The sequence below is a fragment of the Lepisosteus oculatus genome, chromosome 8, assembly GCF_040954835.1.
Source record: "Lepisosteus oculatus isolate fLepOcu1 chromosome 8, fLepOcu1.hap2, whole genome shotgun sequence".
Lineage (NCBI taxonomy): Eukaryota > Metazoa > Chordata > Actinopteri > Semionotiformes > Lepisosteidae > Lepisosteus > Lepisosteus oculatus.
Genome location: NC_090703.1, coordinates 22,612,948 through 22,640,500, shown reverse-complemented (window position 1 = coordinate 22,640,500; position 27,553 = coordinate 22,612,948). Strand labels below are relative to the sequence as shown.

Below are 27,553 nucleotides of genomic sequence, written 5' to 3'. Positions count from 1 at the left end.
GAGTAGGATTCCTCTGCCAGCTGCAGGATTTGAACCAGCAACCTTCCAGCCACAGGCACAGATCCTGTGCCACCACTAAAACACAAGTGTCTTAAATCTAATGTACCACCAAAAAAGTGACTCTTAGAAGAAGAGTCAGTCTACATACAAACTCGCTAGTAAGGAGTAGGTGGTGAAAATTATTTTATTACTGCCGTCTTAAAATAGCTTCAGGAAAGGTTCACTTCTCTTTTAATCAATACTGGGTCTACAGTAGTAGCATAAATGGGTGAGACATCCAATAAGAATAAAGAACAAGTCAATTTATATTTCCTAGTAAGTCAGCCATCCTTATAATTGCTTTTGTCACAAAAGGCAGCACCATAAGCCATAAGGCACCTTAAAAAGAACATTTAAGAGACAAGTGTTGCTTGCTTTCTAGAGGGAGAGAATCATCTTGCTACAGTAGCTATCCTGCAACATCTGAATATGGAGTGGTGCTAAGTGGTGCCAATGTTCCTGTTTTGAATAAAGGATATCCCCTCTGTATACTCTAGCATGGCTACTTGCCCTGAGACTCTCCCCATCTGCTTCATTGTAGTATGTTATACAACCAGCTCTTCAACTGCCATAATGGTCACATTGAGCTAGTTCAAGCAAAATTCTTCCAGGGAGAGAACTGGAATATCCACAGGTTGAATAACCTGTAAAATAGGGAAGAGATACAGTAAAAATGATTGGTCTGAATTAGAAGTACAATGTCTGATCTGATATTTAAGATGTGTAGAGTTTACTAGATTTGTCTGTGACACTAATCACAGCTGAGCCAGTCATGTGTAAATTGATAATAATTTGTAGACACAGTACGTCTGCCCTGTTTACAGAGATTAAATTATGGGATCCACAGCGATCCCTGGAGAGTGCTTTACACTGTACCACTTACTAACAATGATCGAAAGTCTGTTGTGTCAGCCCCAGGATTCTCAGAACTGGAAAAAAGGCTTGACGTTTTGTTGAACCTTTTTATATTTACTTGAGTGGTAATTTCTTAATGCAATTTATTTACCAAGTGGCAAATTCATACTTTTGAGGAAAACTACTGCAAAGAGCTGTGATGAAATATCCAGCATGTTTTCCAGAAAATGCTTGAGTATAGTTGATAAATACATCAAGCTTTATATTGAATACGCTTACTGTAGATACTTAAATGCCCACGGGAAACAAGACAGAGCTGTCTAGCCTCAATTCTGAAGAGCCCTAGACCAGTTAGGCTCAGAAGACACTGGTTTTCAAAGACGTCACTGGTTTTTAAAGACTGGCAACACCTGCAAACTTTTGGGGAATAAAGCAAGTAAACTGCTAAATTAAGAAAACCCTGATCCTGGAGTCGGGTAGCATGGTGACACAGTGGGTGAAGTTGCTGTCTTGCAACGCTGAGGCTCTGGGGCTCAATTCCAGATGTAAGGATGCTTTCTGCATGGAGTCTGGTCTCCCGGGTTTCCTCTTGGTGCTCCAGTTTACTTCCACACTCAAAAAAATACTGGTAGATTAATTGGCTTCCGGGAAAATTGTCCCTGATGTGAGCGTGTGTATCTCTGTGTCCCCTCCGAATTGTATACTCCCTTGCTCCTGTTGCTTGCTGGGATAGGCTCTGGCTCTCTGATCCTGAATTGGATAAAGCAGAGTATTTTTATTTTAATGCTAAACGAGCCTCTAAATGACTTATTTTAGCAAATCACCTGATTGATCAATATAGAGTTGTTTCTTGTGTTTAGAAATCGGTCAGATCCCTAAAGCAATGTATTTGAAGCAAGTGGGTTTCAAGCACCTATTTCTTTTCAGCATTGGACTTGCTGTGTTTTATAGTATTACTTGCAGAAGTTTTCATTAGCATTTACTTTGAGTTGTTTGTTGATTCTCTGAGAGAAATGTCTTATGTGTGCTTGGGAAAGACTAAATTTTACTGTGGGATTTTCACAGTTCTAGCTTTAAAAGATATAGATTGACTGTTTTCTTATTCATGATAGATAATTCCCAGTTGTATTCACCAGTTGTTTAAAACCTGGGCTCTCCAGTAGTGACATCCACATCTACCCAAGAGAGACTGAGGTATGCAGACATGCTTCTCCTATGCACCTATCCCCAAAGTCATTGGTCATTTGATACCCTGCAAGATCCACCGAATGAATGAAAAAGGGCACTCTGGGTAATAAGTCCAGAGACTGCTCTAGTAACAAAAGGACATACGAAATGTTGAAAAAGAGTGGATACCAATTTATCATATTTGGTATTTAGTATGATCTCATCCTGCTGTTTCTTGAAAGAAGCCAGAGTATCAGCTTCAACAACATGGCTGGATAATTTGTTCCATACTCTCACAGTGCCTCCTGTTTTCAGTTTTAAATGCCCTACTAAACCGTTTTTACTTGTGTTATCTAGTTTGGGTTGGACTGTTGATTCTGAAGAAGACCTTGACTTTGTCCATGCCTTTGAGGATTTTGAATACCTCAATCAAGTCACTGTATAGATTTCTTCTCTGATGAAGAAAAACTACATTCATCCATCCAATTCAGAGTTGCAGGGGGGCGGCACAAGGCAAGATTCACCCTGGATGGATTGCCAGTCCATTGCCGTGTACACACAGCCACAAACATGCACACACTCAATCTCAGGAGCCAATTAACCTACATACCAAATATGGTTTAAAATATTGTGACAACCAACATGTTTTGGGGCACTTTGTGAAATCAAGGTTTTGTTTTCCTCATTCATGGAGAAGATTTGTTTACGTTAAAATTACAGAGAGGCGTGCTACTTAAGGAGGAAGTAACGGCAAGGGAGAAGAACAGAGAGATATGAGGTGTTCTTCAAAAAATCCTAGGCTAATAGAGAAATAGCAGGGGTCTCACAGCTCAGCTATGTTAGAGAAAGAAAAAGTGAGAAAAGGTAAGCCAGACCAAAAAGAGGAAATATCACAGGAGCAGACCACTCCAGAGGCTGAGTGGATAACTACAATATTTGGTTTTAAGCCTTTTGATGTAGGACATTCATTTCACTTGGGAAATTTATTTGATTGCTTTTCTCTAAATTGATTGGTATGTGAATTCTTAATTGTCCAATTCTGTTAAAGTCTACGACACCTTTTCTTTTACAGCTCTCAATTCACTAGAAATTCGTAGCTATCACTAAGATTAGTCAGTACACAATAAACATAAAGTGTTAGACAAAATAGGCGTAACTGAGAAACATTTAATTATTTTAGTGAAAAACACTGTGGAAGTTGAGTCAAAATTAGTAAATGTGTATTACACATAAAATAATATTAAATACGATGAGACAAGCGAATTAGAAAGGTCTTAGATGTACATAGAAAAAAAATGACACTTTTATTTGTAATTCTAAAGAATGGTTGAATGGCAAGTGGTGTGCTAGAGGGAAGGAGAATAAAAAACACCCTGTCATATATCGCTAACCTTCAAATATTTTTTTCATGCCAAATCTCGCCGCGATGAAACACCGTTGCTTGGCTCAGGTGCACGCTATGTTTGTGATTGACAGCTGGTGATGCCAAATCAGCGGCCAGGCGTGGTGGATCAACAAGGAGGGGGCAGGCCTGAGCCTGGGAACAAGGTAGGGCGTGCTTGTGATTGAAGGAAGAATTCGCCAATGAAAACCTGAGTCGAGCGATTTGCTGAAAAAGAGAGCCAATGGTGAAAAAAACTGGGCGGGTCATTTGCTGATGGCTTTCAACGATGGATGCAAGCAGAACTGGGCAATAGCAAAGCTGCAATTCCGATACAGAGACTTGCGTTCTTTATTCTGTATGTCCCGGGGAGGACCGAGACCTGAAACCGTGATTAAATGACACGTTTTTTGGAAACAGTGCTACGGACTTCTGCAAGCTCTCTGCTTCAGCGGCTTTGTTAAGGGTACTGACCCTTGTGTCCCAAGCCAGGTGTATGAGCCGCCAGGATAATCCAGGCTGCCCCTATGGATCGGTTCAATGGATGCCTTCAAATCCCCTTTTAATAATAACTCAAGTGTCATCGGGTCTGCTGCCCAGCCATCCAACACCGAGATCCCGGCGGAGGCAGAAGCTGTTGCCTGGCCGCAGAGCCCCCAGGATGGCACTGCCGCCGCCCCAGCCTCGGTCCCCGCTGTCTCTGGCTACTGGACGGCCGTCTTTGACTACGATGCTAACGCCGAAGATGAGCTCAGTTTACGGAAGGGGGACGTGGTCGAGGTGCTGTCGAAGGACTCGTTAGTTTCGGGGGATGAGGGCTGGTGGACAGGGATGATAGAAGACCGGGTGGGCATTTTTCCCAGCAACTACGTGAGGAGCGGACACTGCATTTCGAGAAACCTGCAGGGCAAGGATGCGGAGGACTATTCGAACTGCCCCGCACACCCTTTACACCGTACGTACCTTTGCAAAGTATTTGTGATTATTATTACAAAAATGACGTGTCATATCATATCTCGTAATTTCAGTACGTGTAAAACGCGGATGGTGGGTTGCTGTTTCTGCGCCTTTGTATGGGGTTAAAGCATTCAGCTGTGCAGGGCAAGTCCCATTCGTGCAAGCTGTGAGTTGACAGCACCCAGTTTCATGTCGACATGCTAACAGTAATACGATGAATTGATAAGACTCGCTGCCCAATTGCTTACCGCTTTCACAGCTGATCCCCCTGTCCTCGAGGTACGGAAAGACACGGCTTGTGCGTTCTTGACGCTGTCTTCACCAGCCACCCCATGTGGGCTCGGTCTCCCCCACCCCCCTCAGCCTTTTTTTTTGTTCTCGTTTTGCTCTCCAGGCCGTGAAGCTGCTGCCCTTGTTCTGCTCCCTAACCCCGCCTTGCTTCGCACCTGCCGCGTATCCAAATCCGTAACTCTTTGGTTTAGAATTGGATTTTTCTTGAACAGACCAGCTGCAAAGCTGTTGATTTCCGAGACGTAATGAAACGACAGCTTCAGCTAACACTTGCTCGCCGTCCAGAGGCTACATAATTCTTGCCTTTCCTTTTAGAGGTTGTACTTGTCCTCAGTGTATTATTGTAGGCTTTCTGGGTCGTTGCTCAGACGCACCTAAGGGGGGGGGGTTCATTAAGGCTCAGTGAGTTTTCTGCCACCATTGAGGTACAGTGTAAGTGAAGTTCGCTTTTTTTGTGTATTTTATAGAAATAATATTACAGTCACCCCAAAACTAATATTACAGTACCTTTGAGGCAATAATCTGTTTCAGTTTTTGTATTCTAATGGATGCGAAAGGAGAGAAGGTCTTGAGATTCATCTAATAAATGGGTTCAGTTCACTAGTGAATGATGCCCTAACCACCTTGTCTTAATGGGGCATCCTAGTCTTTTTTTGAAGTAGTTCAGGTGGGTAGCTGCGTCAGCATGCGTAGGCTGCAAAGGAACAAGTAATAGGTTTATTCCATGCTGAAAAAAAGAAGAAAGAGAACACAACGTTTCTGCCGTGGAGCCTTCTTCAGGTGTGAGCTGAAGAAGGCTCCACGGCCGAAACATTGTGTTCTCTTTCTTCTTTTTTTCAGCATGGAATAAACCTATTACTTGTTCCTTTTTTTGAAGTATTTGACTGTTGAAAAGTAGTTTATGGGAATCTGTTGTCAGTGATAAGAAATGAAGTTTGTAGTTATAGATGTGTGCTAGCAGTTTTCCAGGGCTTTTAAGAACAAGCAAGAGATTATTAAAACAGTACAAATAATGATCCTGGTGTATGGAAAGAAGACAGTAAAGTATAACAGTTTAGAGTGAAATTGATTCTTAAAGAGGAACTACATTTGTGTGGTAGTTTGCTACAACATTCCTTCTATCAAAAATGTGTCTTTTTGAGAAATGAAAAATACCCAACTTACAGGAAAGTGAGAATTGTGAGAACCTCAATCTATATATATATACAGTATATTATTTTTTACTCCAGTATTTGCAATTGCTAATTTTATTTTGAATTTCATTAGGAATATGCAGACCTCTGTAGCTAAAATCTTGTAGAATGAAAAAATGTTGTGGTTTCTTATCACGGTCTTCATATTATTTCTGAATTTAATGCATAGACATTCTTTAAAATGAAAGCTTACAAAACTCAAGGCCTCAACTAGCCTGGTAACTTGTGGGGTTTGGTTGATATCTTCAGAATTGTCATGAGACTTTGGGTTTTAATAAGCACATCCAAATCTGATATAAGTTCATCAATGTACTGTAAATGGACAGTTGGAAAATATGAGGTGCTTGTTTGCATGAAGAGCTGTGTATGTTTCACTCATTCACTGGAATTCCTTAAGAATAAGCTTAAGTTTATTGAGATCTGTAAAGCTGCCCAGTAAGCAAACTAAGTACAAACAGTAAGTACAACTTCTGTTGTACTCTTCAGCAAGGAACTTCAACCTAATTATTCTAGTAGAATGCACTGCAACAATACTGCAAATGGGTGCACATGAAAGCTCACAAAATAGTAAATAATAACCATGTTGTATTAATATGCTTTTACATTTATAAGATACCCAGGAGGCATATGTTTTTTTAAGAATTCTAAAGACAAATTTAAAATTCCCCAAAGGAGCAAGTTGAGGAGGATCTGCTTTTAACAATATTATGCAATGAGCGTCATGTCATTTCCTTTATTTCACTGAGACCTGATAGATTTATAGCCCTGCCATTAGCAAATTGGAGATGTAAAGCCAAAGTAACTCTTGCTCCAGGTCTGTCTCACCTCACTGAAGGCAAGTAGTAAATGACTATGAAATGCTTTGCATTGCAGAATTTACTGGCAATATGTACTAGTGGCATGTAAGGACCCACTTGGAAATAAAATGTTGTAAATAAGGGGCTGGCATTATTTCTTAAGGGGCTTAAGGTTACCTAATGGCAAAATAATAAAGATACTAGTGGCCTCCATTCTTATTAACTTTTGTCATATTTAATACTCTAGGGCACATCTTGATAAATAAGCAAATACTTTGGACTCAGGTGCTCAACAGATTAGTTCCACCATGGCACTGATCTGCTGACATGACAAATCTTGAGCTACTGGCAAGCCATCCATGTCTCTGATATAAAGTTCTGCAGGCAAATACTGTATATATTCAGAGACAACAGCTGGCACTGAAGGAACGGTTAGGATATGCCAAACTGTTCCCCTTAGTTTTACTCTACTGTTAAATGGAAGTCATGCAGAATATTGTGACAGATCGTACTGTGTGCAGAAGTGTAAGTAATGTGATAAAATTATCACTGAGGGAAGGGGGGGCAGGTTATCAGAATAAGAAGCCCTTGTAGTACAGGTTGTTGAAATTAGCAGGTGAGTGATGCAGTGCAATGTTTTAGAGAAGCAGTACAAGTAGATGCATGTGTGTATTTATGACTCCCAGCTGTGTCAAAGGCTGTTTTTTAAGAACAGATGAACAGCCACGGCACTGCTGTTTGATGTAATTTGACTGGCTTTTTGTTTCCTGTTTCATTTGTATAGACTCGGCTGTAGCTAACAGCTTTTAAAACCTGAAATGGGTAACAATGCTATGCAATTGGTGTGTATTGTTGAATGGCCTAAACTATAAAACTTTGTCTAAACATAGTGTCTTTTTCAGAGCTAAATGAATCTAAGTGTTTCATACAAATGCAGTGGGAAGGGGACTTTTTATGTGCTTTATTTTTATTTCCAAAACACCTTTTCTGTGTTTATCCCAAGATGGTAAACATTTGGAATCAATAAACAATGCTAATAGAAGCACCTTTCTTATAGTTCCTGTTTCAGTTTTCTCTTAATGAACTGCTGTAGAAATCATTTTTCCTGTTCCAGACAAGATAAACTGAGCTCCAGTCTCCACTATACATTTCCTGGTTAGCATACACAGTATTCTGGGATCCACTTAACTATCCATTTGTCCATTTTCTGACTACTCTGTCGAGTAGAGGGACATTAGGCACACCGGAGCCTGACCTCGCAAGCAACAGGCACAAGGTGTGCTCACACCCTGGATGGGGCACCAGTCACAAACATGCAGTCAAACCAGGATCAGTTGTACTGTATTTTATCAGTATGTGTTTGGACTGTGGGAGGAAACTGAAGCACTAAGAAGAAACCCATACAAACCCCACACCCCAGGAATTGTACCCAGAGCCCCAACACTGTGAGGCCACAATGCTAACCACTGCGTCATCATGCCACCCTCCACTTACCTGCCACCAAGCAAATGAAGAAGATGGCTTAGAGGGGCTCCTCTCATCTGTAACCGGCACAGCCGCAGGAAATACCTTGGGAGAGACGCTCGGCTGCATTCATTAACCTATGGGGTAGTCTTTAAGTCGGTGAGAAAGAAAATCTCCCTAAAGCCCCCCTTTGAGTAGACCACAGAGTTGCCTGAATCAATTTCTCTGCTCGTTTTTTTTCATCGAGCAAAAATTTCTACACATTCCCTTTGTATTTACATGGCCTCAGATCTATGCCAGTTAAAATGCTTATGGATAAATTTAATGGAAGGATTTGTATACAGGCATTACTGAGGCTGGGCTGCTTTTTGCCCACCTCCCCTGTCTTTAAAATATTTATGGTGAATATTTATGATGACCTATAAGCAATTTCCATAAGCTTGCCACAGTTGCTCTTTATTTGAGGTAGTAAGTGCAGCCTCAGTCTCTTTAATGTAAGGTCAGATGGTGGGCTATAAAGGAGAAACTCATGCTGTTTTGTTGGAACAATGTATTTAACTGGGATTTTACATCACATCCCCTAATATGTGCCAATGAAGAGATTAGCATTAGATTTCATTACTGGTGGAAGTTCTGATTTAGAGAGACATCTGGCATTTCACAGTTAAATTTGTGTTGTTAACTTACTGGCCCTAACAGAGGTGGAGCAGTGCCTAAGGATCTGTGCCTGTGACTGGAAGGTTGCCGGTTCAAATCCCGTGGCCGGCAGAGGAATCCTACTCCGTTGGGCCCCTGAGCAAGGCCCTTAATCCTAACTGCTCCAGGGGCGCTGTACAATGGCAGACCCTGCGCTCTGACCCCAAGCTTCTCTCCCTGTCTGTGTGAAAAAAGTTGGGGTATGCGAAAAGATGAATTCCTAATGCAAGAAATTGTATAGAATTGTATATGCTATTCTAGCATAGAACTCTTTGCACTCACCAACATTAAGTTTCATTTGCCAGCCTTTTTAATCTGTGATTTTCACTCTAGTCTTTTTGTGATTCCTTTGTCACTGTTTTTGACAAATTTAGCTAGTTGCCATCTATAATAATGGACTGGTGTCCCATCCAGGGAGTATCCTGCCTTCTTGCTTGGACACAGCTCTGAAACATTTAGAAAATAGATGGATGGTTAACTATGTCAGTCCTTTACTTGCTTTAGTGCCCTTCACACCAATACAACGTTTGAGAAAGTAAATCATTGGTCAAAAAGAAAAATGGACCTAAAACAGATCCCTGTAGGATTTGTTAAACATCAACCCTGTTAAAGCAAGAATCTTAGGCCCTGTTCCTGGAGAACCCTAATCCAGCAAGTCTTGTAGGTCACTATTAAATCACCAGTTTCTAAAGATATGGGATTCCAATCTGATCGGTTAAATTGAATTTTAATTAAGGCGATTAAATTAAGTAATTCTCAGATCATTTAGAACTTAGATCTGAGTATTATTCAAACGTCCAGGACCAGAGTTCTTTAGTTAAATGGATTGCTTGCATGATTCATCGATAGCTTACTTAAAAACATACAAATGAAAAAAGGCCATTTGGCCCATCTTACCCTTTGGTAGTTAGTAGCTGATTGATCCAAGGATCAGAGATTGGTCCAACCCTTTCTTGAATGAAACCAGAGTATTGGCCTCACCATATGTCTTGGTAGCTTGTTCCATGCTCCTCAAAGCTGTTTGGTTACAGAAGTGCCTGTTTTTAACGCACTTCCAAGTAGTTCCCACTTGAGTACTTTTGAATCATCATTCATTGTTCATTCTGACAAAGTCTGTAGGTTGACTTTCAGTGACTAAGGATTTTGAATACGTTTATCAAATCCCCATGCAATCACTCTGTTCAAGACTAAAAAGGTTCAGTTCCTTCAGCCTGTCAGTGTAGGATATTCCCTTAAGCTCCAGAATGTATGTAGTCGCTCTTCTCAGAACTGATTCTTGAGCTGAAATGTTTTTTTACAATGTGATAATCTAAATGGTACACCATATTCTAAATCAGACCTTCCTAGTGGATTTAACAATTTAGCAATCCTTGATTTAGATTCTATACTTATATATTTAATATGTGTAATATATACAGTATTGATGGAAAAAAGAAACGCAACACTCTTTGCTGGACTGAAATTTCAACCTTCAATGCTGAAATAACAATAAACAAATGAGAATAATAGGAAAACAATAACAACTGTGAACATTAACAACAGTTGTCTTGCAGTGCTTCATTATCTTGTGTGACCACCTCTTGTAGCCACCACTGCTTGACAACTCTGGCACATAGAGCCAATGAGCCTCCGAACCTGCAGTTGTGGGATGTTATACCATTCCTGCAGAAGGGCCTGGCGAAGTTGCAGGCAAAGGGTCACATCTCCAGATGGTGCGATCCAGATCCTGAAGGTGCTCCATGGGGCTAAGGTCAGAAGAGAAGGCAGGCATCACCTGCACACCAGCATTCCTTAGGGCAGTTGTGAACACAGCAGCTGTGTGTGGCCTGGCATTGTCCTGCAGTAGGGCCAGGTCATGTTGCCTCACATGCTGCACAATCTCATCCCTATAACGCACCCTGTTCAGCCTGCCCTCAATGAAGTGGAGCTGCGTCCAGCCTGTACGGTGAATGCCAGCCCTCATTATTACTCTAGTTCCACCCCAGGGGTCCTGGACAGAGGCATCAGCATACTCTCCTATCCTCCTCCACACTCTGGCCCTCCTGTCTGTGAGGAACAGGCTGAAGAGTGACTCATCCGTGAAAAAGACCTGATGCCACTGCTGACGAGGCCATCACAGCCTCTGTCTGGCCCAAGCCAGTCAGGTGTGTTGTCTAGGAGGTGTGAGCAGAGGGCCTCTGACAGGTCGCCTTGCTCTAAGGCCATCAGCATGGAGCCTCACTGTCCTGTCACTGATGTGGGCATTATGTCTGCCGGCAGTTTCACCAGCAGTACGAGTGGCAGATCTGAAACAATCTCTCAGATGGACTAGTCTGATGTGCCACTCCTGCTCTGGTGTGGTCACTCAAGGGCGTCCGGATCTTGGACGGGCTTCTGTCCTGCCGGTCTGCTGAAACCTTCTCACAGCAGAGTGGCTTACTCCATAGTGTCTGGCAATGCTGGCACATGACATGCCTGGCTGCAGCATGCCATCGGGCCTCTCCCTTGCTTCTTGTGATATTCAAGGCATTATGGAATGCACAGAAATCTGACTAAGTGTGGCCTTTTTCTTGCAGTGACCTAAGCTTTGAATTAAGTCTTTTTCAAAGGTGACCTGATCAGGCATTGTTCCACCTGGACCTCGTTGGGTAAAAGTGCACCTAACGAGCTTTCTTGTGATTGGCAAGTTGCAATGCCTCACTGCACAAGCTGTATTGCTGGTCAGAGGGCTTAAAAAAAATTACAACATTTTGTGAAGGTACATAAGCTATAATTCTAGTATTTTCATTCCAGAAAATGTGTTTCTTTTTTCCATCCGTATGTATTTAAATATCCAAACACTGTTTGTCCATATATTTATTTTTTATTCACTACATTCACTACATGTTCTAGAAATGTAGAGATGTTCTTCCCATGAAAACCACTCCCAATCAGCATTTTACTGATGGTGGAGGCATGAACACAGACCTTAGTTGCAATGAAAAAGGCTTGCATATCTGGAGATGTTCCTCTCGATCTTTGGGACTCCCTGGCTAATTTCCCAGGTTGCTCTTGGGGGATCTTGACTGGACAGTGGAGAGATGGAGCCACAAATGTTTACAAATGGTTTTGTAACCCTCTGCAGACTTATAAGCATGAACTACTCATTTTCTGAGGTCCTATGAAATCTCTTGATTATGTGGTTCCACTAATCTGTATGGTCAGAACAAACTCTTACCCATATAACAGACAGGTAGGCCTAAGCTCTTTACTTTGTTTACTTGTTACACAGATATTTATCCACCTTATTCCAATTAGCTGCTTAATTGTTTTATGTAAACTAGGGATTCACTTATTATTTCACATTCATTGATTCTTAATTATTCATTTTTTCTACTTCATACTCCACTGTGTATAAAAAAAACTGTTTTAAATATAAAAATTTGTGAATATTTAAGTAAAGACTGGTTTGAATTCGACAGATGTATAATAAACTTTTCACAATGCTATATCTTGGTGTTTCTCACTGTATTCATACAGTAGTTTATTTTTGTTCCCCACATAAAAGACTCAACTTTGCCATCTGCTACTGTAGGTTTTTGCACACTTGAATTTTTTCTCAATCTTTTTGAATTTCTTTTGCATAATTTCAAATCATCTGCAGATTTGACTATTGTACTAATCTACACCAGATCCTAGTCTGATTTTACACTTGTTGCCAGTTGTTAAAAACACGTGACCCATAAGTTCAGCTAGAACTCTCCAGGACCATTGATGGAGACCCCTGTGTTTAAAGATATTAAGCCCCTTATTATATCATACTTTTTCCTTGTTCATAACCAATTCTCAATCCATGTGTTGTCTGCTTTACCTTGGATATCTATGGTTTGTAATTTGAAGATTAATCTTTTATGAAGGATCTCATCAAAAACTTTCTAAAATCATGTGGCTTAAAAATCTCTTAAAATGTCATGATTTTGCAAGTTATATTCTAGTTTAGCTTTAACTGTCAGTTTCACACCTTTACCAGTAACAGAGGTAAGACCAATTAGCCTGTTGTTGGTTCAGTTTTGTGCCCATTTGTTTTTAAATTCGTAACCCTCCAATCTGAAAGTACAGCTCTCATCCTCAGTGTGAACTGAACTATCTTCATTAAAGATCTATGAATAACATCAGCATCTGTCATTTTAGCCTTATAACTGTACTGTAGTTCCACAGTTCTGGGTATGAAATAGAGTAATTGCTGCTTTGCATGCTGCATCACAAGGCAGGTGAGGGTTAGGGTTGGGGTTGAAGTTCACATGTACCCCACAACACATGTATAAATCTTCCTGCTTCATTCATGAGGATTGGCTGGAAACATTCTGTTTTTCTATTTCCCAAATGATTCCGTTTCTTGTTTCTGATTTTGCTGGGTCAATGTAGTTGTTCTTCTTCAGTTTACAGTGTTGGCAGCGTCAAACATAACTTCAAATCTGAAGTTATGTCATGTTGATGCACTATGTCATGTTGATTTTGAATGGTGCTTGCATGTAAATTCTTGCTTCAGTAAATTTAGTAAATTTAGATTAATTGAATCAGATTCTTCTGCACAAGTCCAGATACAAGACATGACTGATGAGTTAGGCAGAATGCATAATGCATTATCACCTTTGTGGCCTGGTCTTTTTGGATCTCAGAATATTAAGAAAACCCAGGCCTGGGTAGAAGTGGAACGGAAGACCAAGGGTTGGTAGACCAGTAGGTGGTGCTCTTCCTATTGGGACCCAAACCCCAATGTCATATGTATGATTATATAGCTGTAGGAGGTTCCTTCCTTAAAATAACATCATAAACTGAGGTCCTGTCTACTTGGTCAATAAAGATCCTCTAGCACTTTCTTGTGAGAGATGTTAAACCTGGTGTCCTGGCAGAATTCCACTCTGGGATTGCACGATTTGGCCCTTAATTCAATTGGTGAAGCAATTTCTCACTTCACCTGATCTGCTGTGCAGTGGGGCTGCTGGTGCAGAAGGATAGCCATATGTCATCCAGGTGGGGCTGCATTTCAGTGGTGGATAAAGTCGGTATTCCTCTGTCTGTGAAGCCCTTTGGGATAAAAAGTGCTAATAAGTATAGTTATTATTAGCCAAATTTAGAGGCAGCTAGAGAAATAATAAAGAATGAGTGTCTACCAATGAGCGAAAATGTATGGGTCAGGTGTCACTGTCATGCAGTTGCTCTTGATTTAGAATAAAAAGGGGGCATACACATGGTTTCTGAGAGCCTGTGTAGTTCTCCATGAAATAAGTCTAAGGGTTTGTTGATTTTACTTCCCATACTGGAAGCTCACAGTGCTGTTGAACACCATTGGTGTTACCCTCATGCTTGTGGGATGGGCTTCTTGGAAATATAGGAACATGTTTTTCGAAAGCAGAGTGGCTTTTTTTTAATTAACTGCCCAAGCTGATGACTGAATTGCTTGTGCTGATGCAACCTTCCCACCAGAGGGTATTCTGATCTTGTCTGTTGCCTTTCCAGTGTCCAGTGGAACAGGCAGAAACACCTGGCTTGAGGTGTAGTGACAATGTACTGTATCTTTTCTTCATTACCTTCTGGGGAAGTATGAACAGTGTTTTCAGTGGCTGAACATGTATAACATTTTTTTTAAGATAGTTTGGTATTATGTTCAGTTGTGTATGTGGTCTTTAATTGAAGATACTATATCGTGCATTGCAAAACAGAGATATTCCAACAGGAAGTGCTGAACATGATTCTACAGAAAAACAAGTGGGAAAACTGTAAATATGCTTATATCTTTCTAAGAGCACAGTTTGATGAAGGTTTGTAATGATTTTTTATTTGTTCTGAAAAAGACCATTTTATCTGGAAAGCACCCATGAAGACACATACAAGATGTATCCCTCATGGTGCTCTGAATCAAAGTGGTTTTTCAGGAAGGTTTTATAGTCTATGTACTGTGTAATCTGCAGTCTATAGAGTACAGCTCTGGTTACTTTCTTTTGCTACCATGAATGAGTATTTTACTGTATAGAGCTGATCATCACAACATGCATTAGAACTATAAAAAATATTTCCACACATAACACAATGGCCTGCCACAATGGTTATTCCTGCAATTTAGATCGCACTCAGGTCAGTTCAGGAATGAACCCAAGCCAGGTCAGGTCCTTCATCGGCGTTGCACTGGGGAAGGGTGTCGGTGTTCTGCGATCGGTGAGTGTGTCATTAGAATGGTGTGTAAGGGAACAAGAGCAGTCTAACAGCCTTCCCCTTGCGTTTGTCTCTGCAGTGCTGGAGATTGACTTCTCTGAGCTGGCCCTGGAGGAGATCATCGGTGTGGGGGGATTCGGGAAGGTGTACCGGGCTCTGTGGCGCGGCTTGGAGGTTGCGGTGAAGGCGGCAAGGCGGGACCCTGACGAGGAAGTGGGCCAGACGCTGGAGAGCGTGCGGCAGGAGGCCAAGCTGTTCGCCATGCTGCGCCACCCCAACATCATGGGCCTGGTGGGCGTCTGCCTGCTGGAGCCCAACCTGTGCTTGGTGATGGAGTTCGCCCGTGGCGGATCGCTCAATCGGGTGCTGTCTGGCAAGAGGATCCCCCCTCACATGCTGGTGGACTGGGCAGTGCAGATCGCCAGTGGCATGCATTACCTCCACTGCCAGGCGATCGTGCCCATCATCCACCGCGACCTCAAGTCCAGCAACAGTAAGCTCTGCTTCCTTTCCCTTCTCGTGGTCTGACCGGGTATAAAGCAGGGGCTGTGCAAAATGGATGTTTTTGTCTCTTCGTTGACCGAGGTGTTTGAATTTTAAATTGAGACCGGCTGCCGACATTGATAATTGATGAGTCGGCACATTTTAAGTATAGGAATGAAACAAATCTTCTCCAGGCACCAAAGAGCACTTACGTTCCAGTTGTGTTGATCTCATTAGCAATTAGTCACTTAAGTTGCAAATCCAAGAGCAGCCTGCTCTTTCACTCACAGGAACTGCAATGTCTATTATTTCTCTAGTTGAAGGATATCTTAATAATCAAATACTAGATTAGTGCAACTCTGGGACAAGGTAAGTCTTAACACGGTGTGAAGAATAAATTGAGCTGAGACAAATGGGGTTAAAAAGCAGAGGATACACATTTTTTGTTCCTTGCTGTGCAAATGGAATGTTTTGTCTAAGCTTTGAAGTCAGTAACATAAAGATGCTCATGAATTCAGTGGGCCAGTGATCCTTGAAGTGGATCTTTGGGGCGTCCCTGAAACAGAGGGAGGATTGGAACTTGGCACCTTTAAAAAAGACTGGAGAAGTCAGAAATTCTCCACCAAGTGACACTTGAAACTCATCCTGTCTTTCTTCAGGGAGTTGCAGCAGGGCCGGGAAAAATAAACAAAGCAAAATAACACCTTTAAAACAGTGCAAGGAAGAAACTGTGATGAGACAGAGAAGTGATTGTAATTTCATTTGTTCTATAGAAGCAAGACCATTTATGATATCAGTATTTAGAAAATGCGTGCTGATTATTATTATAATTTAATAATAATAGGTGCTCACTGGCTTAGTTTTCCAAGCAGCATGCCTTTGAGTGCTTTTCCCACATGAGTGATTATTAAGAAAATAACTGGGATCATTACCCACAACTCTGAAAAATCAGAAAAAATCAATAGTTTTCATGAAGGACACACGAAAATCAAATCGGAAATCATGAAACAAGAGTGAAATGCACTTCAACTGTTTAATGCAAATGAAAAAACAATATGATTCACACTTTGTTATTAAACAGCTATAGCAAAACACCAAAGTTCATTAAGTAATACAGCTAAACTGAAATCTGTTTTTTGGGAACCTCCACCTACAGTACTTGTTTTCAAATCTGTTTGTCTCAAGTTAAAGTTTGGCCATTGAAAGGGTCAACTGAAGTATAAGCAGTGCTTTACATTATTCTGTAGAGATGTGTCATCAACAGAATTTAAAAATGTATTATTTCTAGATGAGCCCCAGAGTGCAAAATGTGCTGCACGTATTTTACCTTGATCTCTAATATAGAGTGGCAGGAATAATGAGATGTGAGACATTGCTAAGTGATAGATTCTGATCATTCTGAGTGTTGTCTTCATAATTGGACTGTGAGTGCGCTGTGACTGAGTTTGGTCATGGGCGTCTGGAGCTGCTAATGAGACACAGAGAAACTCTCTGGCACATAGACACCTGCACTGATGTACACTCCCCATTAGAAAGAAAGAAGGTCATTCAGCAAACCTGGCCTGTGTTGTTGTCCTCCTCATTTGTTCTCAGGCTTCAGAGGCAGAGACATCAGACGGTAAATAAGGTCTTCTGGTAGTTGAACAGGCATATGGTGTGTGATATTAGACTGCAATCTTCAACAGAAGCACAGGGGAACTCCTGCAGAGTTCCTTATTTAGGTACTGTTGGATGAGATGAATGCAGAGATAAAATTATTATTTTACAGTATTAAATGTCTGGTTTATATTCAATTAAACCCATGCTAAAGTATTGAAAAAGGACATTAACATGTTTTGGCCAATGGCGCTGGAATCAGTTTGTGATGGTTATGTAGGCCTGATCAACAAATGTTCTTGAATAATATTAAATATTCTTTTATACGGGTGTGTTGGTTTTTTCAGAAAAGTGATCTCTACAACATTAAGTAGCACTTGTTTCCGTGCATGAAAGTTCCAGTAAAACCTATTGAGACTGTATATGACCTTTGTCTCCAGCAGAATCCAGGAACCCAGTGAGAGCACCTGCTTGTGAGGAGTGAGAGCAGTGTGTTTTTTATTAAAGCTGACTCATGGTAGTAGAATCAAGGGAAAGTCGTGCATTTCAACTCTGTATTTCGGTAGTTATCTGCATTTACTTTAAATCATGGAAAAATAAAGCCCAAGTGGTGTTGGAGAAAGCAAAAAGAAAACAAAAGAAAAATGTGAACTGGAGATGTTTTTAGTTATGTTCTCTGTCATTTAGCAGATACAACAGTGGAAGTCACGGCAGAAACAAAAAGTATTTTGAACCCAATCAATGTAAATATTTTGAGATGATATGAATACAATTTTTAAAGTGAGCTTCTGCCTGCTGTCCTAGAGAAAGTAATCCTGATTATGCAGCCACATGTTTATTTGAAGTAATTTCCCAGGATTCCACTTCCTGTGAGCTAGCTGTGTCAGCCCCAGGTTATGGGCTGTGTTGTTTGGCTCAGTGCTCAGCCAAATTGCCAAGTGGCCTGTGTGTGAGGGGGGCTGGTAATCCTGTCTTTCATTGCATTTGCCCTGCTTCACCTCTTAAACCCCAAGCCTATTAGAAGGATTTTAGCCCCTGCTGAAGAAGCCAGCAGGCATTGGCCCACGCTTAGTGCTTAGCACGTTGTCCCTGCTTACATCACCTGCTCTGCAGGCAGCAGGGCCCAGTCACGCTCCCCTGTGCTCCTGTCCTTGAAGTGTGTGTGGGACCCCATCCTGTGGGCAACATGCCACAAAACAAGGCAACTACAGCTCTTTCTCCTTCTCTCTGCTTGTGTATAGGACGGATTTGCCAGTCCTGGTATACAGTTCAGTAGAGCTGCCGTTTAGAATTCTAACATACTGTAGTTCAAAAGAGAGGTATCTCTATCATGACATTCCATTTTTTTTTTGGCAAGCAGAATACTCATACAGTGTTTGTTTTTTTTTTTTTTTTGGGGGGGGGGGCAGGTACCATCATGTACTGTACCTTAATTTAATCTAGAACTGCAGTTTCTACTTGCTCAGTGCTCCGTGCTCGCTAGCCCTTGACTTGTGCGGTCGTCCAACGGGACTTGGCAGTGATTGTGTCTCGCAAGCACTTGCACTCTAGCAACGCTCAGCCTTTACTATCCCTTGACACCCCTCCCCCCAGGCACCCTTGTACTCTTACTGAAGTGTTAATCCACTTGTCCTGCTTCCCGACACTGTCAGCAATAGGTTTCATTCTTGCATACTGTAGGTGACACTGCTCACTTTAACTAGCTGTCTCTCCTGCCTGCAATAAGCCCTCAGTGCTCTTCCCACTGGATCAAGCTAGTGGTCACTTATTAGTAGAGGTTCACTTACTGTATCCTAGACGTTTTGCCTTATTCAGATCCTGCCATCGATCCATTTCCCTTCATTCCAGGATTGCTCCTTGAACTGAGGCAGAACGGAAGCTTCTGCATAACCAGAATGCTGGTATGAATCAAGAAGAAACTGCAAAATGAAAGAGGTTGCCCCCTTTCTGTCCTGGGGTTCTCTGTCACCTCAGGAAAGACTGTTTGGCAATGTAGTCCAATTTTCTGTCTTTTTTGTGCTCCAATGGAAATAAGCACAGAGAATGGTTGCAGAGAGGTCTGAAGCAGCTGCCATTTAATGTATGACAGGAATTTGTCTTTTCGCTTACCCCAGCTTGCCCTCTATGAGACGCACAGATGAGGAAAGAGAAGCTTGGGGTCAGAGCGCAGGGTCAGTCATTTATATGGTGTCCCAGGAGCAGTTTGGGTTAAGGGCCTTGCTCAGGGGCCCAACAGAATAGGATTCCTCTGCCGGCCGCGGGATTTGAACCGGCAACCTTAGCCACAGTGACACTGCGCCGCAACCTATATCTGGAATTACTGGGAATATTTCTGCTTTTTATGGCTTATTTTTATGAGGTTGTTATCTGTTTGTGTTGCCATTGATTTAGTCAGCGGTCAGTTTGCTGAATAAGTAAATGGTATCTCCTTTTACGTTCTGTTTTTGGTTTTGTGTGCGAATGTATGGTAAATGAATGCTGGTGATAATTCAGAGACTCACATATTCAGTAGACTTGATACACAAATTTACATGGCGGGCACGTGCTCATCGGATTAGGTCGAGTGAAGTTTGTCACCACTTTTAAGGGCCCAATATGCAAATATTTTAATCCCAAGACATTTATTGAAACATGGGAAGAATTGACATAAGTGGAAAATCAGTATCAGGGTTCAGAATAACAGCATTTGTTGCTGTGCATGTTTAATATGACAATATTATAGAAAGGGTCAGTGAGCTTCCTTCTTTTAAGACGATGCTCACCTGGGAAATATCACTTTTTAAACTTACTCTTTGCACGCAATTTTGTCTCAGGATATGAAATACTGCATAAACTCCTGAGCCTCTGTGGCATCAGTTCTGGGTATTTTGTAAGAAGTACTTTCGAATTTCTGTTCTTCATTCTTTTGAATTAAATTACCATGACTGTTCGGTGTGTATGATTGGTTTTAATGTAAAGCGCTTGGTGAAAGTTATTTTGTCTCGATATGCTCTATGGTGAAATAAACTTTGCTTGAGTGATCAGCATCATTGTGAAAAATAGTGGAGACTCAGAGATAACATTGTAGAGTCTGAAGTCAACTGCTTTTTAGTCTCATTGTCTTCTTCTGGCTTGTGATGGTTCTTTTTTAGGTTTCAATGATTTGAGTACATTAGCAACCAAAACCGTGGCACAGTGGGTAGCATTGCTGTCTCACAACACTGGGGCCCTGGGTTCAACTTCAGACCTGGAGTACTATCTGTGTGGAGTTTGCATGTCCTCCCCAGGTTCACATGGGTGTTCTCCAGATGCTCGTTTTCTCCCACAGTCCAAAGGCATGCTGGTAGGTTAATGGGCTTCTGGGAACATTGGCCCTGATGTGAGTGTGTGTGGTTGTGTCTGCCCTATGATGGACTGGTGTCCTCTCCAGGTTGTAATCTGCCCTGTGCATGTTGCTTGCTGGGATAGGCTTCGACTCCCTCGCAACCCTGAATTGGACAAAGTGGTTAGAAAATGGTTGGATGGACCCTGAGCATTTTCTCCTACTTACATGCAATGCATTGTACTGTAGGTGAAGAGAGTTCCCCCCTTTCACTGTCTTTCATTGTGTGTGTGTGGAAGAAATAGTAGTTTCACCATGGGGAATTTGTGGGGGTGGGTAGCAACACCTTAAAGAGCCAGTGCTCTACTGCTATTTGTTTAATGCTGTTTATTGGAAAACGGTTTCCTGATGTGGTAATAAACTTTAAAAGAGGCAAATATTGAGCAGCATTTTTGGACCAGCTACACAGTGCAGTATACAGTTTTTGAATAGACTTTTTTTATTAGGTTGAAAAGCAAAAAAAATAACCAGTTTTAAAAGGAGTGTGATCACCTGTGGCACACTTAACCTAGTTAAGTCTGACCAAAAATGATTGGGCATGGAGCTCAAGTTAACTTGAGCGCTTATACTTGCGAGTGTTTTGGAAAGTTCTGCACCACCTTGGTTCGCTTACACTGAAATTAATGGTTTCCAAGAGTTCAAATGTTTTGCATAAAAGTGGTGGGGCACTGCTGCATCAAGATGAATTACTGCAACACCACTGTGCACAGCGTCGGGCCTACTGGAACGTTCCGGCTTGTCTGGGTCAAGTTTTCAGCAGTAAAACCCATAGAAAATGCCCGTGTCCCGGACGCTGGCCCCTCCTTGCAGATATACTGGGGCAGATGGCGCAAACATTGTGGTTTTAATAGGCAGGCAGTGCGGCTGCAAGAAAGGGAGGAGTGTTGGAAATCCGACAGACATTGGGGAGGTGGGAGTAAACAGTGTTTTCTGCTCAGGTGGGTAGTAATGAATGTATCGTGCCTATATCTGGGGGCAAATATCTTACTCTTTAGATTCTGGCGAAATAATGGGTAAAGTCGTAACTAGGATTGTTTTCCTTGTAAGAGGACTTACAGGTAGCCCCCATTTAGCATCAGGGTAGGGATTATTAGGACATAAGTTATGAATAGGGGTTAGGGACCATAAGGATATAAATCATGTCAGTGGCACCCTGAACAGGAATGGTTTTCTCATAAGGTATTACAGAATTTAGTAAGGCTTTTCTTGAATTGGGCAACATGCTGGCACAATAGGTAGCATTGCTTCCTTGCAAAGCTGGAGTCCTGGGCTCAGTTCCTGTGGTGCTATCTGCGTGGAGTGTATGGTCTCCCTGTGGGTTTCATCCTGCTGCCCCAGTTTCCTTCCAGAATTCAAAGCCAAGCTTGTAGGTTAGTTAGCTTCTTGGAACTACAGGGTCATGGGGAAGCCAGAGCCTATCCTGACAAGCAATGGGTGCAAGGCGGGATACACCCTGGACAGGACACTAGTCCATCACAGGACACACCCAGACTCAAACATGCACACCCTCATACCAGGGCCAGTTTTATACAGTGCATGATTAAGTGAGTGAATATATTTATTATTGACTTATCTTAATGATTATGTAAAAAATTAAAGCATGCTTTGTGTTTTATTTTTATTTTTACTGTATTCTATTGTATTTTGAATACTTTATTCATTTTTTCCCAGTCAGTAAGTCAATTAAATAAAACATTGGGGTTGCTTCATTTTGGTATATTGTGAAATCTAACACTGTGTACATTTTATGTATATTATGTTATATACAGTACATGTCTGTGTCCAGGGTGTACTCTGACTTATGCCTGTTGCTTGCTGGGATAGTCTGCCTCGCAACCCTGTATACAGTATACTGTATGTTATGGAAAATATATACATGGTATATATGCTGTATATCTTATATAATGTACAGAGATACATGTTTTTGGACATATCAGTTTTTTATTGAATTATTAAACTAGCATTATATATATATACTGTATGTTTTTTAGTTCTAAGAGGGGATTTTGCACAACTTCATTCCCCTATTCCCAATTTTCCTCCAGCTCAGAATGGTGTAGGAAAGCAACCCTCATGTTTGAGGGTGTATGAATGGTGATGTGTTATATAAGACCCATTTAAATTAGCTACAGGTTGTTAATTTATGTCTAGGTATATGCAGTTCAGCATCAAGCTGTGTTTATACGCTTATTAGGGTCGCTCTGCACTGTACTGTGACACAACGTGGATAACAGCTCATTAACATCAGATATGTGTATGGTTGTGGCTGAACTGCTTTTTTGCAGGCTTTCCACATTATCTTAGGTCAGTGGTTCCCTACCCAGATCCTGATCTGAACCTGTAATTCAATAATTAACATCTGGATTGAAAGCCCTGATTTGAGTCAACAGAGTCTCTCTGTTGTGACTATTCTTCATCTAGCCCTTGAAGTATTTTCTATCTTGCTTCCAAGTCCATTAAAAATTAAATAAAAAAATTACTGAATGTTCAGGATCATTGATCACATCTCATTATTGTACTTACCTCTTATCCAGCTGTTATAATGGTTTATCTGAAATAACACTTAGCAAAGTAATGTACAAGCACAAATCTAAACACAAAATTGCTTCAATTAGATGTAATGTGCACACTACAAAACAGATCATACCACTCATCTTCATTTGAATTCATGGTTGTCTAGACAAAAAATATTTCGCTACACTATAATGTCAGTAAGATGTCAGTAATTGTAGGAGTTAAATTGTGTTCTTAATACTGTTTAATCTTTTTTACTATTTAATTCTACTAATTAATTCTTCATTAAATCAAGTGCACTTTGAGTGGTTGATTCAGTCTTGTTTTTGCTCATTTAACTCTGCTGTTTTTAACATTTTCATTTATTACATTGGAACAGCAGCTTTCGAAAGAAACTGACGTTGGTGACAATGTTGCTATTTTGGAATAGTACAGGAGTACATCACAGCAGAAAGACAAATGCGAAAAGACAAATTCCTAATACAAGCAATTGTATATGGCCAATAAAGTGATCTTATCTTAGAACAGTGTTTAGAGCTTTGGACCTATAACCAAAGAGTTGTGTGCCTAGATCCCCAGTGTGGACATTGCAGTTGTAGCCTTTTGCTTCAGCCAGCTCACTTCCATATCCTCTGGGTGTTAGTGGGTTCTGTCTTTAATAGACAAGCACCCCATCCATGAAGAGTGATGTGTAGTAAAGTTTATTTTAAAAACTTTTTCCTATCTGGAAGATACTAGCTACTGAATTGCATTGTCTCTATTAACCATTACAAAATCATCCTTTACTAGCTGGGAGGATTTACGGCTCTATCTGGCTTGCCTCATCTGTCTCTGCCATCTTTCTCTGTTACTTGTAATCGTCTGCCACAGCACATACATTCTGTACCATCTTTGCCCAATTTGATTTTGAAATATTTACACCATTGGCCATTCTATATGCAGTGATGTTCATCATTGCCTCATCTTCTCTGATGTGAAAGTTGTCTGGAGTCGTTTCAGCTAGTGTTTGCAGTGTTACCCTTATAGTCACGACTGAAAAGTGTTCTAATGATGTGAAAAACAAGCCAATAATAGAATTAAGGTAAGCAAAGTTCTGTGTTACATTATATTTTGCAAGGTTCTTTGGTTGAATTGAGTTTTATTATAATTATTTATTATTAAATATTCTACATCAGACTGTCATGATAATATTGTGATGGTGTAATTGTATATTATTACAGTACTGAAATAATAACAGTTGTAAGTGTGAACATAACAGTGAACATAACATTTAAAAGTGCATTCTGACTTGCTTACATTTCCCTTTATGTATGGTTGTGTGGAATGTTAGTATTATTGATTGTGATATCCAGCAGCACTCATGATGGAAAATAGTAAAGCAGTTACTCTACTCTGTTTTGCTTAAAGCTGTTGAAATCAGGATAGGCCTTTGCCTGAAGAGCCATTGAGTCTCAAGAGGATATTTTTCCCCCCACACGTTTCTGCTCAATGTTAATGTGTGAAAATCAGTTTGTTAAAATGTCTAACTTTTAGGTAAAATGTATCTGGAGCTTTATGGAAAGTGTTTCAGTAGTATATTTTCTGCATTTATTTGTAAACATTCCTTATTCCATTTTGTATTATTATTATTATTATTATTATTCATATAATATTAATATTATTTTTTTTTAAAGGGAATGATTCTCGCTATAAATAAACAGGTGACCTAAAGTAAGTTACCTCAGGGAATTTGCAGTTAGTTTCAGTGCTATATAATGATCGTATTCAATTATATTTATGCTTCTTTTTCAAACATGACGATAGTTTTTATTACATAAATCCTCAATACATTTCAAATCAACTAATTTGTTAAACAGCCCCCCACACATATGTTTTAAACATATGTAACGTGCAGGTATCTTTACTACTATTCCTCATCTAGTTTGGGGTTTTACTTTCAGAACATCAAAACTAGACCATCCAATGGAGATAACATTGAATCTTTGAAAGCATGATGCAACAGGGCACTGGAATCAAAACATACTCTTACAGACCTGAGAGTTCTGATTTAAAGACCACACTAGGAATAGCCTAATCACTGTTGCATATGTATTCTTTAATATGGCAGTCTTCGTGATTTAACAGTTAAGGAACTTACAATTACAAGGTCTTGTTTAATCACCTGCTCCTTTTCCCTGTTTTCTTGTCTCCAGGCCCAGTTGACTGCTGTTTAAATTTAGGAATTTAGGAAAAAATATATAAATTGTTCTAGACTTTCAAAGTAAGGTTATCAAGATGGGAAGTACAAATAACTTAATCCCACCAAAGCTTTGCTGCTTTCTACAGGGAATTCTCATGTCGAGTTCATCCACAGCTACTTTTATGCTGAATGCTTTGAGTCTACTGCCACTTTGAAATAGCACAGTAAGTGACAGTCATATGGTCTTATTCCATGCTGAAAAGAAAAGAAAGGAAAGACACACCTTCTTCAGGTGTGAAGAAGGCTCCACAGCCGAAACGTTGTGTTTCCTTTCTTCTCTTTTCAGCATGGAATATACCTGTTACTGTACATGTTCCTTTGCAGCCTACGCATGCTGACGCAGCTACAGTATATACAGTACTTGTCATATGGTCTTCCCAGGCTTCCACCAGAAGGCCAGAAAAGTAGGGTCAACAACAAAGAAAAACTTTTAGCACCGACACTCAGTGAACTTTGGTGCAGATTAGACTTTATTTGATCAGCTCACTTGAAGTAAAAGACAATGACAAAGATCCAGGTGAGCAAACGAATGGTACTAATTGTTAACTCTATTAGGCTGTAATGATTTATGGTTGAATCATCAAATAAGTCATCATAGAACATCAGTATTCAACACATAAGTGTGGTTCTTAAGCCAGTTTTCGTAAGGATGGGACTTCAAGTCGACATCAAGCATGCTTCAAGTTGGGATAGTTAGGACCCACAACAACCTGGAGGAGAGGGAATTTTCCTGGAAGCAAGAGGATAGAAGATTAGTGTGGAAGTGATTAGACTGTGATGGAACACCTCCTACAACTAAGAAACCAAAATTTGTCCAGATACTCTTCCAGTGCTCAGATTATCATGCTCTTAAGAAAGACTTGATGTCTTATACGAGGGGAAACACTAATTTCCTAATTGTGAAATCCACAGGCTTAAGGACATCATGTTGTTTAAGATTGCACTATTTTGGAGAAGGGAACAAATGTCCATTAATTTAGCATTAATTTAGGACCTGTGTAAGAAAGTGCTTTAGTTTTGGACAAGATCCTTGTTTGATAGTTCCCTCAGAGCCCTTTTAAGGTGTTTTGTGTCTCGATTGCAAGGAGAATTCTGTTTTTTTTGTGTGTGTCTGTTGAAGGCAGGACTCTGGACTCAAGGATTTGTGAGATTTATCTATACAGTAGTGCAAACTTCATGTGCAATTTATTGTAAGAAATGTTTATTTAAGTGTGCCAGAGAAACCAAGAATATATGTTCTGAGAACCACTTGGTATTCCCAAGACTACAGGGGGTATAATTATTGTTAATTTTAGAATTTCCTTGCATAGCATCCTGGTGTCAGGAACTGATTATTATATTGAGGTGATGCTTCCTTATTTTATAATAATAATAAGCCCCTAACACTTACAAGTAAATGTCATAATATGTTCACTGTGGATTTTTGTGGGGTATTGCAGTGGATTTCAACTTTGATAGACATTGTGAAACGATGCACAGATTTGAGCAGAATTAGCCTCTGAACAGAAAGTCAAGATGTGTTACGTAGTTATTTTAAATCCTAAAAAATGACAGTACAAAATATTTTTGTAAAATCTTTTTTTTTTTGGTTTAGTTCCCATTTTTATACATTTATTTTGTAAACAAGAGGATTATCGTGGCCTCTTTATAGTTTTCGTTAACTAAACAGATGTTTTTATATCACTGTCAACATTGTGACCTAGAAGAGAATATGCAAACACACAAATAAAAATAAAACACGGTACCTCAATTTTGAGTTTTGATATTCTAGTTTTTCCTCCATTTTGGTCCTGGTCAATCTTAAGAGAGGGAACTCTGCAAGTCTGAGTATGACAATGGACATCCAAATGTTTTAAGTTGTATTAGACAGAAGTCAGGTGACCTGGAGTCTCTCCCTCTCACATGACTGACTAAAGCACCAGCCACACCCACATAGTACCACAGAGTGATAGCATCAAGAGCCCTCAGGTGTCACTTAGTAGTAACATATGAAGGCAGTATAAAGCCAGTATGCAAAACGTAGTTTACTGAACTGAATATGGATGCAAGATTCATGTTTTTTTAATGGGACTATACCCTCTTAACAATAATAACATTATCTGAGATAGACCGCACCCAGAGAAACTATATAACCCAATACCATTGCTTGACTTTATCTGCCCAGAAACATTTAGATGTGATAGTAAGATCAGCATACCTGTAATTGTCTTGTCTTCTTGATTCTTGGTTGATTTTTGTTCTCTTTGCTCTTTTCTAGTTTTCACATAATTAATTGGCTTCTTCCTTTTCCACAATTGTAATCGTTGCCTTAGACATCTTGCATTTTAATGTAGTTCACTCTGTGTCCTT

General features: G+C 40.4%; 1 protein-coding gene across 1 annotated transcript in view; it reads left to right on the top strand.

Annotated features, from left to right (window-relative positions):
- Positions 1–3,726: 3,726 nt before the first annotated feature.
- The window catches only part of map3k9 (mitogen-activated protein kinase kinase kinase 9), a 48,767-nt gene continuing 24,940 nt past the window's right edge, over positions 3,727–27,553 (top strand). The window contains exons 1-2 of the mRNA XM_015351262.2: positions 3,727–4,397; positions 15,091–15,504. Coding sequence (XP_015206748.1) covers positions 3,983–4,397; positions 15,091–15,504 — 829 coding nt within the window. The 5' untranslated portion in view covers positions 3,727–3,982. The remainder of the gene's footprint in view (positions 4,398–15,090; positions 15,505–27,553) is intronic.